General features: G+C 36.7%; 1 protein-coding gene across 1 annotated transcript in view; it reads left to right on the forward strand.

Annotated features, from left to right (window-relative positions):
• Positions 1-7,493: 7,493 nt before the first annotated feature.
• LOC141917481 (sodium channel protein type 5 subunit alpha-like) overlaps positions 7,494-16,082 on the forward strand; it is a 48,079-nt gene continuing 39,490 nt past the window's right edge. The window contains exons 1-4 of the mRNA XM_074811001.1: positions 7,494-7,766; positions 9,186-9,304; positions 11,161-11,250; positions 12,305-12,433. Of these exons, the coding sequence (XP_074667102.1) occupies positions 7,494-7,766; positions 9,186-9,304; positions 11,161-11,250; positions 12,305-12,433 (611 nt within the window). The remainder of the gene's footprint in view (positions 7,767-9,185; positions 9,305-11,160; positions 11,251-12,304; positions 12,434-16,082) is intronic.

Raw genomic sequence — 16,082 nt, forward strand, 5'->3', positions numbered from 1 at the left:
TACAAAAGAAAACTTTCTGTATGGGAGCTAGCTAGGTAGATAGGATGTTCTTTTGGACGGGGTGGTGAATGTGAGAAAATGAAGACTTTCTATCTCTTTGAAGATACAAGCTAACCAAAAATAGCTTAAGAAATCATTGTGAAGGTGTTTTATTTTGAAGGAGATGTTGTAAGTATTTTGGTTTTGATAAATATTTGTATACTATGAGAAATTTCGATTGCTAATTTTCTTAATATAAATCTATGTATGCTTGATCAAATATTCAGGGATATATGTATACATGTGTGTGTATATATGTAAAAAATATGTGCACACGTGCTTTTCAGTCTTAGATGTGTTTTATTTTAGGTACAGGTAGCATGTACATAAGAAAATGTGCCTTTAATGTAGAACTACTATATTGATTTAAACATGCAGCTCTTCCTTTAGTTTACATGTGGCACTACAACATTTTACTAAACATTAATATATTTCTCATACTAATTACTGACTACTTTTGTCTTGTTGGTTTGTTGCATTGGCTTATGCACGGTAGTCCTCAAACTGGCTTTAGTACTATCTAGTCTGAGCTGTACTTATTTTGAGATAGTGTAATTTCTTTACCTACACAAATCTAGAATGTTTTTCTCACAAAAACACTGGTGAGTGATTTTTTTTTCAGGATGTTTAAGCAATGCACAATCTAGTCTGTTGCATACATTTCTGACTTTGGAGGCAATGAGTGAATAGATTTTATTATATTGATATTGTGAATAGTTTTTTATATTACATCTGATTTAAAAAAACCCCACCTGTAGATATTTATCCAAACACAAAATTTTTGTTGGTGGGGGTGGCAGGGAGTGGGGGACAAAGTGCTAGGTGGAAGAAATGGCCAGGTATTTTAGAAACAGGAGTAGTCCAATAAAATTTCCAGGTTTGATTTTCAAAAGGACTAAAATAAATCTGTTAAATCTGTTGATTAATATTGGTAGTAAATAGAAGAAAATGGTGATCAGAAAGCAGAAGTATTTTATCTTTATTCAAACTAAGCAGGTGATAGCAATAGCTTTTTACAAGGTATTGTACAACACAAAAAAGTGAGTATTCCCAGCCTATTTCTTAAGGTGTTGCTGTGAGCTACTTTCTCATTTTTTTTCTTTTTCCAGATGAACATCATTTCAGTTCATCTGTTTCAAAAATATTTGAGCTACATATAAAAAACAGTGGTTTGATTCCTTTTTTGATCATCTTTTTTGTGGAATATAAGTAATTATTTTTAATAGTGGGCATTCATTACAGTATACACATCTAGTGCATCCATGTGATTATGAACTGGAGATGCTTATAATATTCAGAGTTTTCAGACTGATGCTTCCTATTGTACATGGTGAACTGATTGAATGTGAAGCTTGAAATCTGCAATAGCTGATGCAGACCATTGGTTTTGCTGACATGTGGTTCTTCTCTTGTGGGTCATATAGGAAGATGACTCCAGAGTGTTAGTGGTCTCTGCTTAACAGCAAGGAAAGTTTTAGCGGCTATGGAATGATTCCGTGCAAGATTGATACCTATATTTAGGTGTCTAAATGCAGCTTGCTGTCTGTGATCTAGATGTTTAAACTGCCGTCATAGTCAGTGGAGATTTAGTTAATGTTGTCACTGGAGTTTTAGGTGATTTTAAAATAGCTGTCTCCCTTTGGTCATTGATTGACTTGATTGACTATACCTACCACTAGCTATCCACTGATTGTAATGGGAGTTAGGGTGCCTTGTTCACACACACGACATCAGTGAAGATGTCTTTATCTATAGACTGTATCCATCCATAACATCTTTGTGTTTCTGTATATCTGGCCTTTGTGTTAATACAAATTTGTTTATTTTTAGGGTACTGAAAAGGCTATTGATTTTGTTGATATAGCTGAAAAGGCCATCTTGTTCCATGAACCAAAACTGGTTGTGATGTATGCATTTAAGTGTGGTTAAGTATTCCTTCATGAACTGCTTGGAAATATCTGGTTCTGGATGTTTTGTTATTATCATTGTCTCAACTGTGTATAAGATTTATTAAAATTTGATTTTGCAAATGCCCACTTAAAATGAGTTTTGATAAATGCACATATTGGTCAAAACAAGCTTTTTGGAAATACTGTGGATAAGTACTAAAAAAGGAACAGGGTTCTGACTAAAGCATAGATTTTAATAGTTCCAGCCAATGGTGGTGAATCTCATGGTAAGTATCACTACATGTTTTATTCTTTTTTTAATTAATTTTAAGGTATTTCTTGACCTATGTTAAGCAGATAGTTATTTGATTTTGTGCTTTCAAACAAAATCCCACCACACGGTCACATTTTTATTCTTTATTGCCATGTGAAAGAATCTACTAAGTGCATACTAAAACCAAACCAAACAAATAGTTTACCCTTTATTTTTTCAGATCCAGGTGCTCACAGGAAATATTCAGTGGGTGACTATTGACAAGGGAGTGGATAAAAATAATTTGAGACTCAGAATTGATTATAATACATGCTAGAACTGGATTGAAACACAAATAAGGGCATTTTTCTATTTATGTTCCTACTAGTTTTCCTATCTTCTACTTGGGAAACTCCTCAGCTCCTTACTGACTTTGATAGTGTTTTACTGAGCAGTTCTATTAGTTTAAATTCCTCTCTTATGGACCTTGAATATTTTATGGTCAATAGTTTGATTGCTTTTACCTTGCTGCATATAAAACGAAAGCCTACATGGTTTTAGGGAGCTGAAAGGAGTTCTGAAATTCACATAGGTGGAACCAAGTTAAGGAATTGCATATAGGGATTGAATTTGTATTTTGTTTTTTGTTCTAAAAGTCTAAATCTGTTAGTTATTGACTCTGATGATTAGTCATTATCCCAGTGAGCATTTTGTAACTTGTGTCTGTGAACCATTGTATTATTAGACACTTTTTTTTTGTCAGTACTTTGCTATTGTAGAGAAAATTGTCCTAAAAGACAGCTTTTATCTTAAGAAATTTATATAGATAATTGTACTATGGTAGTACCCATGTGTCCATTTTATTTAATGGTTTGTTGCTCATCCCTTTCTAATACTTTGCAGATCATTTGTTCAGTAAATTTCATCAGTATATCTGGAATTCCTTGGGTTTTGACATAAAAATATTCTGTGTCATTTTCACAGTACCCAGTCAGCCTTAAGCCAGTTAGACTAACCTAAACCCATGGCTAGCTATGTACACTGAATTCAGTTAATCTCTCAAGATGAGAAATATAAGTAATTTCCACTTTAAAATAAAAAAGGTGAATTTAAGGACATATTTTGTATTCCTGATCCTGTAGAGAGTGGTCCTTTAGTAACTGAAGGTCCCACCAGTGCATTTGTGTCTGTTACTGATGGATCACTCTCTATGATAGGACCAGAGATATCAAAATCTGTTGTAGGATTTGCAATTCTTAATTTAATTTAAATGGAAATTTCTTACATATCCTGTACTGGAGATTAACAGATCTAGACTCTAGCCTTGTATTTGCCTTCAGCAGCATGCTTTAGGTACTGTATTGTTAGGATTTCCGCACACTAACTTGTATTTACACACCCAAGTTTGTTCTTCCAGTTTCTAGAAGAGATCCCATTCAGTAGTACTTTAGCTTACTTCTGACAACACTTGTTCTGTAGCTTCTGTCCCAGAATCATTTACTAGGGACACTTTTCTATCCAATGCAAAGACTGAAATTATTTCTAAGGGTAACACTTTACCTTAGTATCTTGACTTAAAAATTCAGCTAGTTCAGCAGCATATAATGAGGTGGCTGCATTTAGCTGAGCTTCAGGAATTTCGAGTAGTCACTCTGTCTGTTCAAAATTTTTTAGTCATCTGTATCACAAGGGTTTTTTCAGTTGCTTCTTAGCATCCTTTTTGCTTACCTAAGTCACAATCTGTAAATGCTTGGCAGTTGATGAAAGGTCAGAAGGTCTGTTGTTTCATGTGGGCACAACTACATTGCTGGTACATACCTTCTGAAGGAATCCTTTCACATTGTCTGTGAATTTTTGTCCAATTATGACTTCTAGTTACTGCTGCTGAAGGGAATGTGTAGGGTTTTTTTTGCTCTTGATCACTGCTTTTGACAGATTCAGCCTTCATTTCTTTGAAAATTCAGCTTCCAAGTCCTTAATACTAAAACAATGTTGTACCGTTTCTTTGCTTCATTTATTACGGTCAATGTAGTTACCTAAAAGCTCAGTCTCTCTGTTGTCCTTAGAACTGCTTTAAAGATGAAATTAATCTTCTTATAATTATTAAAAATTGGAAAGAAAAGAGCATGTTGGTTCTCACTTTATCTTTTGAGTTTTCAGTTGGAAATGGGTCTGTGTGGTTTTGCAAAGTAACAGTTCTTTGATTATATATAGTTCCAATTTGTTACCATGGTAAATTTTGATCTCTGAGTTGTGGTCCCTGATCAGATCTGAACTTGCTTGTAGAGTCCCAGAGGAGGAAAAAAATACCCAAATCCCCTAAACCAAAACAAAATCATTGCACAACCATTCTATTTCCAGGTAGTTGCATATACTTTTTTAAAGAAATATATCTATGCATTTAAAAAAGAGAGCAGTAATTACAAGAGAGTATTGATTCTCTAACATGGTCCACGTGTGTGCTCACAGAACTGAAGTAGCACAGCTGGACCTCAGGCAATCAAAAATGCAGAGTGTTTTAAAGACTCATTGGTGACCAAAAGTGTTTATTAGATGAGAGCAATTGGTTTTGACATGAGTCACAAAGGACAAGTCATCCTGTAGTGGGTCAAAATTTTCTTTATCTTTTGTGGATGAGAACTGCAGTCATGTAAATTACTGTCATCTACAAGTAATATGGTAAATTTGGGCCAGAAGTCATTAGTAACTGAATATTTACAGTGATTTGCCTTAAGTCACTTCAGTGCTTCTCATTACCTTGCCACCCTTCCCCTTTGTCAGTGGTTTGAGCTCAAGCAGAATAATTGAAAATAAATTCTTGAAGGTACTCTTCTAATCCCCAGAAGAATTGCAGTATTTGTAAATATGTGAGAAGGTGAAATTGCTTCATCATATTCACCTTTTCCAGGCTGGTATGGGAGGCAGAATTGACCCACACCTGTCAGCATGAGTAAAGGTCAATGACTTGGATCAAAATATGAGTACTTAATAGTAATTACATTTGTTTCCTCTGATGTATGGAAAAGAGTAGTTATTAAATAAATAGATATAACCAAGATCTCCAGAAACAGCAGACACTGGTGCAGAGCCACGAAGCATTAAGGCACCTGCGAAATTCTAGGAGACACTAATCTTCCTATTGACATAAAGGAGGAGGAGGGTGATACCAGATTTACTTGATTATTTGGTTTGTAGTTGTCCCTTATTGTGTCTTTAGATTGTTTAAATTCTGTATAACGGTGGGTATGGATCTTCATGAGGGTTGATCAGTGGTCAAATCACCTCCTAGTGAAGTTTATTCTGAGGAAAGGCAGGTCCCTGTTTTTTCTAAACACGTAGAACAGGGGTGGTCACAAGCTCAATTAGGATAGCAGCTATCCCAGTTCTATCACTGGTGTTGCTGTAATTTTTTGTGAACTGTGTACTGAATGATTCTTAATTACCAAGTCTTGGTGTGAAAATATGCAGGACTTATCAGCAAAGTTAGTGAAATAATATCAAGCAGCACTTTACACGTTGTAGTGTGCTGCATCATACATATGTATGTATGTACACTTGTGATAAGACATTAATTTCAACAGATGTCTTATAAAAACTTCAGGAAATCTGGAGGTATATTTGAAACTCAGATGTTTACCAGACACTGCATCTTGGTTTTGGCCTAGGTTTATAAAAGTTTGTAATGTAGTTTGTTAGTTAATGTCAATGCAAATATTCTTTCATCAAACCACATATGGTAAAGCCTTAGTTGTGGCCTCATTCTCAGTTTACTACTCAAAAAAATTAGAAAATAAACCTCCTGAGCAGACATTTCCAGCCATAACTAAATGGCACAAGGGAAAGAGTTAAGAGTTTGAAGAACAGGAAGAGCAAAGCAAAAACACAACTAACAAATCAGCAGAATGAGAGGAGAGCAAAGCTCAAGACCGGTAAGGTAAAACCTGCCATTTCTTGTGTCGTTTTTACTAGAAGCCATAAGTATCTCCTTGAATGTACTCAAAACTCAACTGGACAAAGCCTTGAGCCAAATTCAGCGTTGGCCTTGCTTTGAGCAGGGGAAGGATTTGATGAGCCTCGGGATACTTACCAGTTAGACCATTTTGTGATCCCATGTAAGCAGCAGGGATGGTAGATATGGAACTAACTTCTGTTTGCAAGAAGTACAGAGGTACAGTAACTAAGGTGCAAGGCTGCTGATGATATAGGCTGCTACAGAGAAAAACAACTGTTGGAGTTCTGATAGAGATGTGATTTTGTCACTTCCTAGCTGGAAAGGCGAAGGAAAAAAGTCTCTCTTCTGCAACCTGAATTATACAGGGTGGATCCAGAATCAATTGTTGATCTTTTTTAGTTTTGTTTCTTCTTTCTTCTAAATGAATGTGCTTCTAGTTGGTTTGCTTTATATCCTGGGGTGCATCAAACACACCATAGCCAGCCAGTCAAAAGAGGTGATTATCCCACGGTATTCAGTGTTGGTCTGGCCTCACCTGGAGTACTGTATGCAGTTCTGGGCCCCACAATTTAAGAAGGATGTTCAGATCCTTGAATGTGTCCAGAGGAGGGCAACAAAGCTGGTGAAAGGGCTGAAGGAATATCCTATGAGGAGCAGCTAAGGACTTTGGCCAGGTTGGATGGGGCTTTGAACAATCTGGTCTAGTGGAAGGTGTCCCTGCCCATGGCAGGGGGGTTGGAACTAGATGATCTTTAAGGTCCCTTCCAACCCAAACATTTCTGCGATTCTATGATTGTCTCATTTGGAGAAAAGGAGGCTGGGGGGCGACCTCATTGCGTTCTACAGCTTCCTGAGGAGGGGAAGTGGAGAAGGAGGTGCTGATCTCTTCTCCCTGGGATCTGGTGATTGGATGTGTGGGAACGGTTCAAAGCTGCACCAGGGGAGGTTTAGGCTGGACATTAGGAAGCATTTCTTTACAGAGAGGGTGGTCAAACACTAAAACAGGCTTCCTAGAGATGTGGTCGATGCCCCAAGCCTGTCAGTGTTTAAGAGGCATTTGGACAATGCACTTAATAACATGGTTTAATTTTTGATCAGCCCTGAAATGGTCGGGCAGTTGGACAACAGATGATTCTTGTAGGTCCCTTCCAACTGAAATATTCTATTGTATTCTATTGTATTCTAATCTATTCTCTTCTATTCTATTCTAATTTTCATACAGGATTTCACAGAAGGAAGAAATAATTTATGTAATGGGTATTAGTTTTAAGTTGTGTGTTATTTCTGATATTTTCTAATTGTCAATAGTTTTCTCTTTTAAGTTGCTTCTAGCACTGGAAACAAACATATAGAAGGAAAAATGGATCCCTTGTTTTGGCCATCAGAAACTAACAGCTTCCGACGTTTCACCCCTGAGTCCTTGGCAGCAATTGAAGAAAGAATTGCTAAGAAAAAACAGCAGCAAGCCGAAGTTAATGGGAAGACTAAGGATCAAGGAGTTGAAGAAGATAAACTTACTCCTCAGCTTGATCTGAAAACCTGCAAAAAGCTGCCATCTCTGTATGGAGATCTTCCTGTGGAGCTCATTGGGGAACCCCTGGAAGATGTTGATCCATACTACAGTGATCACAAGGTTAAAACTTTCAAAAGCATTTTTTTATTTAGTTTTGTCTGCTGAACCCTTAAAGAGATAGTAAAAGCTCTATTCAAGGAGATGCTGATTTTTGGTTGTTCTGTATACAGATCTTCAAACATTACTAGTGTTTTTTTGGGGCAGGAGGGCTAAGATATGTTCCATATTATGTAATGAAAAGGTATTTTAAGTTCCAGTCAGCAATCAGAATTAATTATGAAAACATGATACACTTTGATAGGAAATATATTCTTGGATAACTGATGCTTTGTTTTCCAGAGAGGTTCTATAATGTCTGTGGGGTTGAGCTCACTGTGGTATAAACAGTGCCTGTCAAACAGTAGATCACGCTGGAATTGCTGACTTATTGCAGATGCTTTTGCTGAATAACGAATATACAAATTAAGGGAGACATATTTGAGATATTGCCAGTACTATGTGTAGCAAAATCATATATTTTCATTATAGTAAATTAATTTTATGTTATTTTATCTCATCATCTTTGTTTATGGTACCATATCTATATTGCATATACTCCATGCTATTGCAAAGTAATTTGTGTCATTGCCTATAGGAGTGTGTAAAGTAGATGCTCTAGGAATCCCTTCTAAAGGAAACGTCTGTTGTATGATTGCTTACTGTTGAGGGGAACTTGGACCTGAAGAGCATAAGGTTCCATCCAGTCCGGTATTTCTGTCTTTTATGTATACCAGCAAGTCACTGGAATATAATAATTTAATTGGAGAACATGAAGAAAGCTTTGTTCTTCCAGAGATTTTTTTCTGAAAGTAATCAAAGTGATATTCTTGATGAAGAGAAACTAAGGCTGATTCAGTTGAAGAAATTTACATAAAAGTTAGTGAACTGTGTCTTTGATTTAAGAGATTTCATTTTTACTTCATGTGGCAAAAGTACTGAGCTGCATGGACTTAAAGTAGCTTAGGAGGAATTTACAGTGTTACTTGATAATTTAGAGATATTTCAAAATCAAAATTTTTGCATTTGCCGGACGAGATTCTGGCAGTCCTACACAATATGTATTTTGCAAATAATCTTTTGTAGCCTATGAAACTATCCAAGAGTAAGGTACTTTTGAGAATGATAAACACCATTGTTGCAGTCCCAGAATAGTATCTTTTAATTACTTTGACCAAGTGAACCAAGTGATCACTTGCTCTTCAAATTAATTCCCATTACTACTTCTTCACAGCCAATAGTGAACTTTTATATAGCTGGTGTCTTTCTTTCAAAACATAGTATCATCAGGTCACAGCTCCAAGTAAGAATACAGGAAATCTTTACTCATAATCACAGTTAGATATTGTTCTAGATGCAGATTTGAAAATGTAAACATTTAATTTTGGGGGAAAATTTTGTTTCATTAAAATATTTCATATACTATGAATCTTTTTTTTATAGACTTTTATGGTGATAAATAAAAGGAGGACTATTTTCCGGTTTGCAGCCACACCTGCCTTGTGTATAGTTGGTCCTTTTAATCCTGTCAGAAAAGCAGCAATTAAAATTCTGATCCATTCATATCCTTTTATTGGTTTCCCTTATTTCACTTTCAATATATACTGTACCATTTTCTGTCACTTTGTTCCTCTGTTCATATTAATGTAAATGTAAGCTCATGTGGCTGTGATAGAGATTTTTAAAAAGTTATATTGAATCTTTTTTTACAACAGCTGAGATATTTACATGGTGTTAGTAGAAGTAAAAATGTCAAAAAGCTCATATTTAAAATCAGATTTGCAGATATTGTTATGAAACAACATTTAGAGGCTACTGTATGATATTTTAGCCCTTTTCCAGAACTTCTTCTAAATCTCTACTGTGGTGACAAGCTTAATTTTTTTTTTTTTTTTTTTAAAAAGGCAAACGAAAAATTGACTCCCTAGTTATTAAAAAATGAAGGATGTGATTTACAGAAATGCTTTCCTGAAAGAGTCTGTTATCCTAATAAATGTATTTCACACTCAAGTTTATAAAGTTCTGAAGAGCGCCCATTTTTTATATTTTTGCAAAATTATAAATGTAGTTTGAAAAATGTAAAAATGTGAAGGGTTGCAGGTGCAAAACCATAGTCTGCGTAGTTTCTGCTCTTTCTGCCAAACATCTGTTTTCATTTGGAATTATTAATTTGTAGAAATAGGTCCTTTTATGGGAACATATGGCTGACTTTGAATGTGTATTCATGCTATTAGAAATTACTAAATTTGCTGTTCAGTTTCAAATAAACTCTAAGTTTAAGGCCAGTGTTTGATTTTAAAAAAAACCACTTTTATTAAGTGACAAGTGAACTTTCATGAAAGGATGTTTTTTCTTATGTATGTTTTCATTGCCTGCCACATAAAATTAGAGAGTTTTCTGAACTCGTTGCAGAGCATAGGTGTCTCTTGTAAGAATATTATGTATGGACTCCCAGTTTCAAAGAACACTGGTTATTTATAATTAAGCTTTTTCCTGTGGTTTTCATAGGCTTAAAGCCCCTAGTTGTAATGGGGTTGTGGCCCATTTCTCTTTATTCCATGCTTCTGCTGGGAAGAAATGGAAATTTCACAGAATTACAGAATCATCTAGGTTGGAAAAGACTTTGAAGATCATCTAGTCCAACCATTAACCTAACACTGACTGTTCCCAACTACACCATATCCCTCAGCGCTCTGTCAAACGACTCTTAAACACCTCCAGGGATGGGGACTCCACCACCTCCCTGGGCAGCCCATTCCAACGCCTAACAACCCGTTCTGTAAAGAAATACTTCCTAATATCCAGTCTAAACCTTCCCTGGCGCAGCTTGAGGCCATTCCCTCTTGTCCTATCACTTGTTACTTGGTTAAAGAGACTCATCCCCAGCTCTCTGCAACCTCCTTTCAGGTAGTTGTAGAGGGAGATGAGGTCTCCCCTCAGCCTCCTCTTCTCCAGACTAAACACCCCCAGTTCCCTCAGCCGCTCCTCGTACGACATGTGCTCCAGACCCTTCACCAGCTTCGTTGCCCTTCTCTGGACACGCTCGAGTAATTCAATGGTTTCAAAGAGGTTTCTAAAGTTTCAGATAACAGTAGACAGCAGAAGACTCAGATTTTGCTCACTACTTTATGTTCCTCATCTATTCTGTCAAACTTATTATGTCCCACTAATGTCCCAACTTCCAAAACTATCTCCACATGGAGATTATACATTGTTATTTTTTAAATCATGAAGTTTACCAGATGAACAGAAGTTTGATCTGACATCCATTTCTTTGGAAAACACATGAGAAGTCCTGAACATATTCAAAACCAAAGTAATTATTTGACTATCTGTATGGGTTTTAGAGTGTAAATCAGCAACTCTTCTGAACTTATTGTTTTATAATATAGCACTTTTTCCTTAACTTATTATTCACATTATTCGTTGGCTTTATTACTTGTACTGTGTTACTCAATTGTGTTTCGATGGCTGTAACTAAACTTCCAGAAGCACTCAGCTGGACTGAGTAAGTATCTCAGTTGCCATTTGTTCACTCTTTTTCTAAGGATATAACATGCTGGACTGAAAAATTTAAATAATGCGGTGATCTAATTCTGGGGCTTGAAAATTCTCAGACAGACCTCTGAGGAAGATTTAGGATTATTATATCACACAGTCTTCTGTGGAGCTTCAGTGTCTTTTCTTAGAGGCTTATACCATATGCCCTTTTCTCTACATTGGCTAATTTTGCCATCTGGTGTAACATAGAAAGTTGCCCCATTTTTCCTTTCGAGGATTAAGTCTTTTAGAGAGACACTGCAGCAGGATTCTAACTTAATATCTCTCATTCTAAGGCAATAAACTGAGTGTCTGTTATGGCCAGCTCATGCAAAAAGTAAAGGGATAACATTCATTCCATTCCTTCTTACTGTTTCCCGGGGACACCCCAAGTTCAGTTGTTCGCGTTAGGAAGCCATCTACTTATAATGTCTTGTTACCTTTTGTAATTGTGCACTGTATCCAGTGTAACTTGAGTTAATGTTCTAGAATTAAATCTTGAAAATGTGTCTGGAGCCTCAGAGGTTTTAGAATTTTAATTCCTCTTATTTTGGGGTAAGCATGGTGATAATGATAGCTTAATAGGATTTCTCTCAGTTGTACAGTATTTGTCAGAATAAATGTATAAAATGTGCAGACTTTACAGACTAAAATAAGTCTTTGGTGTTATTGTTTTGCCACAATATTGAGGCTTTGAAGTTTTCCAGCCTGCTTTAGAATGTAAAACAGTCTTAAAAAAATTTAAAAATAGATGTGAGCTATCCTTTATCCAGAAATACTATGATATGCTTATGTGAACATTTATGATTATAGATTTACATGGAAATCTTACTAAAATTCAGGAAGGCATCTTCCCATGATGTTTCTGAAAGTAATGTAACCTGTCCTATTTTACTTTACATTTTCTACCTTCATCTCCGTCCAATGACTAAATCAGAGAAAAGGTAGAAATGTGCCTGAATGTGTCTCAATCTCATTACTATTTTTATTTCTGTAACTTTAATATACACTTTCCTTTTCAGATATCTTTTTACTGGCATATATACTGGTGAAATATTGATAAAAATATTAGCAAGAGGATTTGTTTGGAATGAATTTACCTTTCTTCGAGATCCATGGAACTGCTTGGATCTTGTAGTTATTGTTGTAATGTAAGTAAAACTCAGTTGTTCTTTTGTACTCAAGGGACAAATATGCAGATAAAATGCTATTTGATATAGCTGAAGTTCTTTAGAGTGGTTGGCGTCCTACCTGCTTAAGAGTTACTGTGGTTGAATCACCCTTTGCATATCTGCAAAGAGAAAAATAGTCATAGACCTTAAAGCAAGACCTAAATGCAAAGCTCATCTTAGAACTGTTTGTTCTCAGTTTAGTATGTATTCAAATATCGTTAAGAAGCAATTGCATAGACAGCTGAAACCAAGCATGCCTCTCTATGTTGTCTTAGTTGTACTCTGGATCAGATGAAACTCATTTGAGAAGGATCCCAAGTGGGTCACGAGGTGTTGAATGACATGGTGGTAAATAGCAGATGAAATCCCAAGAATGTAAAGTGATGCTCAAGGAAAAACATACCTAGCTTTACATACACAGTTATGGGCTCTGAAATAGCTTTCATTCCTTGGGAAGATGATGTTGGAGTTAAAATAGAGAGTCTTGTGAAAAGGCCACTCCAGTGTGCAATCATGGTCAGAGAAGGAAATAGAAAATGAGGACATTTTAGGTAAGAAATAAACAAAGAAGAAGAACACATAGTTATTTCACTGTGTAGCCTATATTTTTCTTCAGGACTATATGTAGTTTTGGTCCTGACATCTCAAAAGAAGACAGAATTAAAAAAGATACAGAGAAGAAGTATGCCTTGTGTTCCACTTAATAAGAAGCTAAATAGAATACAACTCTCATGAAAAAAATACAGAGCAGGAACATGGTTGAAGTCTGTGGCAAAGACCCAAAAAGAGAATAAATCTTTTTTTTTTTCTTCTACAATGAGAGTTAAAGGCACCAAATGGAGTTGTCAGATGGCAGAATGAAAAAGAAGGGAGTACTTTTTCACACTACGTGTAGGCATATTCCCATAGGAGGTTGTGGATGCAAAAAACTTAGTTGCATTCAGAAGGCTTCTGGACAAAATCCTGGATGAAAACACATTAAGAGTTATTTTTAACACAAAGATACTATGTCTTGTTCAGGAAGTCGCTGAGCTATAAATTTGCTGGAAGAATTAAATCTGGGAAGCATCACTCTCTTGATTCTAAACTCCTTGTAAGCATCTGTTCTGGGTCATTCTTGAAGACAGATGGATCGCTGCTGTGGTCAATTTTAAATCCATAACAAAAACAACTAGCTAGGTGAACAAGAAACGAAGAAGAAACCAAGTCAGAATTTGCATCTCAAATGCAGAATGTTAATCTTGAAAACAAAATAGTCTTACTTGCAGCAGTGAACAGATTCACTTATGCTCAGTCTCAGAGCTTTCAAAGCAAATCTCTGTCGTTTAGCATTTCTGAATAATTTTCAGTTGTCTTGTTCTAATTTATTAGAGGTGTAGAGTAATTTAGTTTGGAAGGGACCTCTGGAGATCATGTGGAGATCATGTGGATATCATGCTCTGTGCTAAAAGCAGGAATACTATAGATAAAGTTGCTCAGGACCTTCTCCAGTCAAGTTCTGAATTTCTCTAAGCATGGAGATTCAACAACCTCCCTGAGAACCCTGTTCCAACCACATTGTGGTTTTTTTCTCTCAAATTTCTAATTGAAATGTCTTGTGTAGCAACTTACATCTGCTGCCTCTCATCCTTTCATGGCGAGCTTCCAAGAACAACCTGGCTCCATCTTGTCTAAGCCCTTACCTTGGGCAGCTGAAGGCAGCAATAAGATTCCTGCTCCATTACGCCATTAGCCTGCTCTTCTTCAGACTTAACAAATCCAATCCAGCCTAACAATTTTACCATCTAATTGTCTTACTGCCCCCATTATAGCCCTGGTTGGACCTGCTCCAGAATGTAAAATGTCTTTCTTGCCCTGGAGAGCCCAAAGCTGAACACAGTACTCCAGATTCAGTCTCAGAAATCACTTCCTTCAATGTCTGAGCTAGGCTCCTCAACATATGAGCTAGACTCATGCTAATCTAGCCCAAGATCTGATAGGCGTTCTGTGTCACAAGGGTGCTCTGCTCATTCATGTTCAATTTGTCTGCCATGACCCCAGGTTCTTTTCTGAAAAGCTGCTCATTATCCCATCTGCTCTCAGCTCCTACTTGTGGTCAGGTGCAAGACTTTGCCTTCACTTTTACTGAACTTCATGAGGTTTCTACAGCCCATAACTCCAGTCTGTCAAGCTCACCCTGCAGAGCAACCTTGTCATCTGGTGTATTGACTGCTCCCCCCTCAGTTTAGTATTTGTGAACTTGCTGAAGGCAAACTCTATTCCTTTCTTCAGGATGTTAATGAAATTCTTAAACAATATGGGCCCCAGGACTGACCCATGAGGGATGCCACTAGTAGTAACCAGCTGCCAGCTGAACTTTGTCCCTTTGATCACAGCACATAGATGCATGGATAATATTTCACTTCCACGTATTTTGACACTAGACTCAGAGACCTGGGAGGTCTGAAAGCAGACCTCACTGGTAAAGACCAAATCAAAGTAGCGTTGAGTAGTTTCATCTTTTGCATGTCGTTTGTCACCAGGTTCCCTACCTTCTTGAACAATAGGCCCACAGTTTCCTTAGTCATCTTTTCACTGCTGGTTTACTTAAAGTAGCCCTTCTTATTGTCCTTCATATTCCTTGCTAGCTTCAACTTCAGCTGAACTTTGTTGTTCTTTGCTTCATCCTGCATGCTTGGCAATGTCCCTTCCCAGAGCTCTCTCTGATTCAACCTTCTGCACACTTCCTTTTTGAATATGAGATTGGTCATGAGGTCCCTGTTCAGACAAACTGGTTTTGTGCCACATCGGCTTGACTTTCTACAGAGCAGAGTGTGTTGTTCCTGTGCTTTGAAGAAAATACCCTTGAAGATTGACCAGCTGTTCTGGGGCCACTTTTCCCTTTGGGGCAATTTCAGATCCCTGAACACACTGAAATCTGCTGTTCTAAAATCCAAGATTTTTATTCTGCTGTTCATCTTACCTGCTTCTCTTGGGGTCTTAAACTCCACCATCTCATGGGCTCTGGAAGGCTGCCATCCACTGTCATGTCCCTGACTGGTTTTTCCTTATTTGTACATAATAGGTTATGTACTCAGATGTCATCATGCACATATATATGTAAATGAACGAAGTATTCTTATGGGTAATATATAAACCACTAAGGAGTTTACACATTGTTAGTCATCAGCAACTATCAAGTAGTTGAACAGCTGTATGAACAATTTCATTTTATGGTCCTACTTCCCTACCCATGCTCCTAATTAATTTGTGTTCAAGCAGGTATAAGCACTTTGCAGTATAGCATCTCCTTCTGGTTTTTTGGGTCCTACCATGCAACAAATAAAAGTATTTGGAAATTAACTCAACAGTTAACTCAAGTGCAGTTATTACTTAAGCTACTTGAGAATTATTTAATCTTACAGGCTAGGCAAAGCCATAGTGTTTTGATCTATTGCTGACAAAAGTCATGCTTTGAGTGGTAGGTTGCCTAGATCACCTCCAGATGTCCTTTCCAACCAATGTTTCTCATATTCTGTTACTGAGACTTTTTGTTTTAAGGAATTCTGTTACCAGTTATGACCTTGTCATCAGATGAGTCACAGTTCATGTCCATTCTGACATGAAAGAAGTCTTATAAAATATTGGG

The sequence above is a fragment of the Strix aluco genome, chromosome 1, assembly GCF_031877795.1.
Source record: "Strix aluco isolate bStrAlu1 chromosome 1, bStrAlu1.hap1, whole genome shotgun sequence".
NCBI classification, from domain to species: Eukaryota; Metazoa; Chordata; class Aves; order Strigiformes; family Strigidae; genus Strix; species Strix aluco.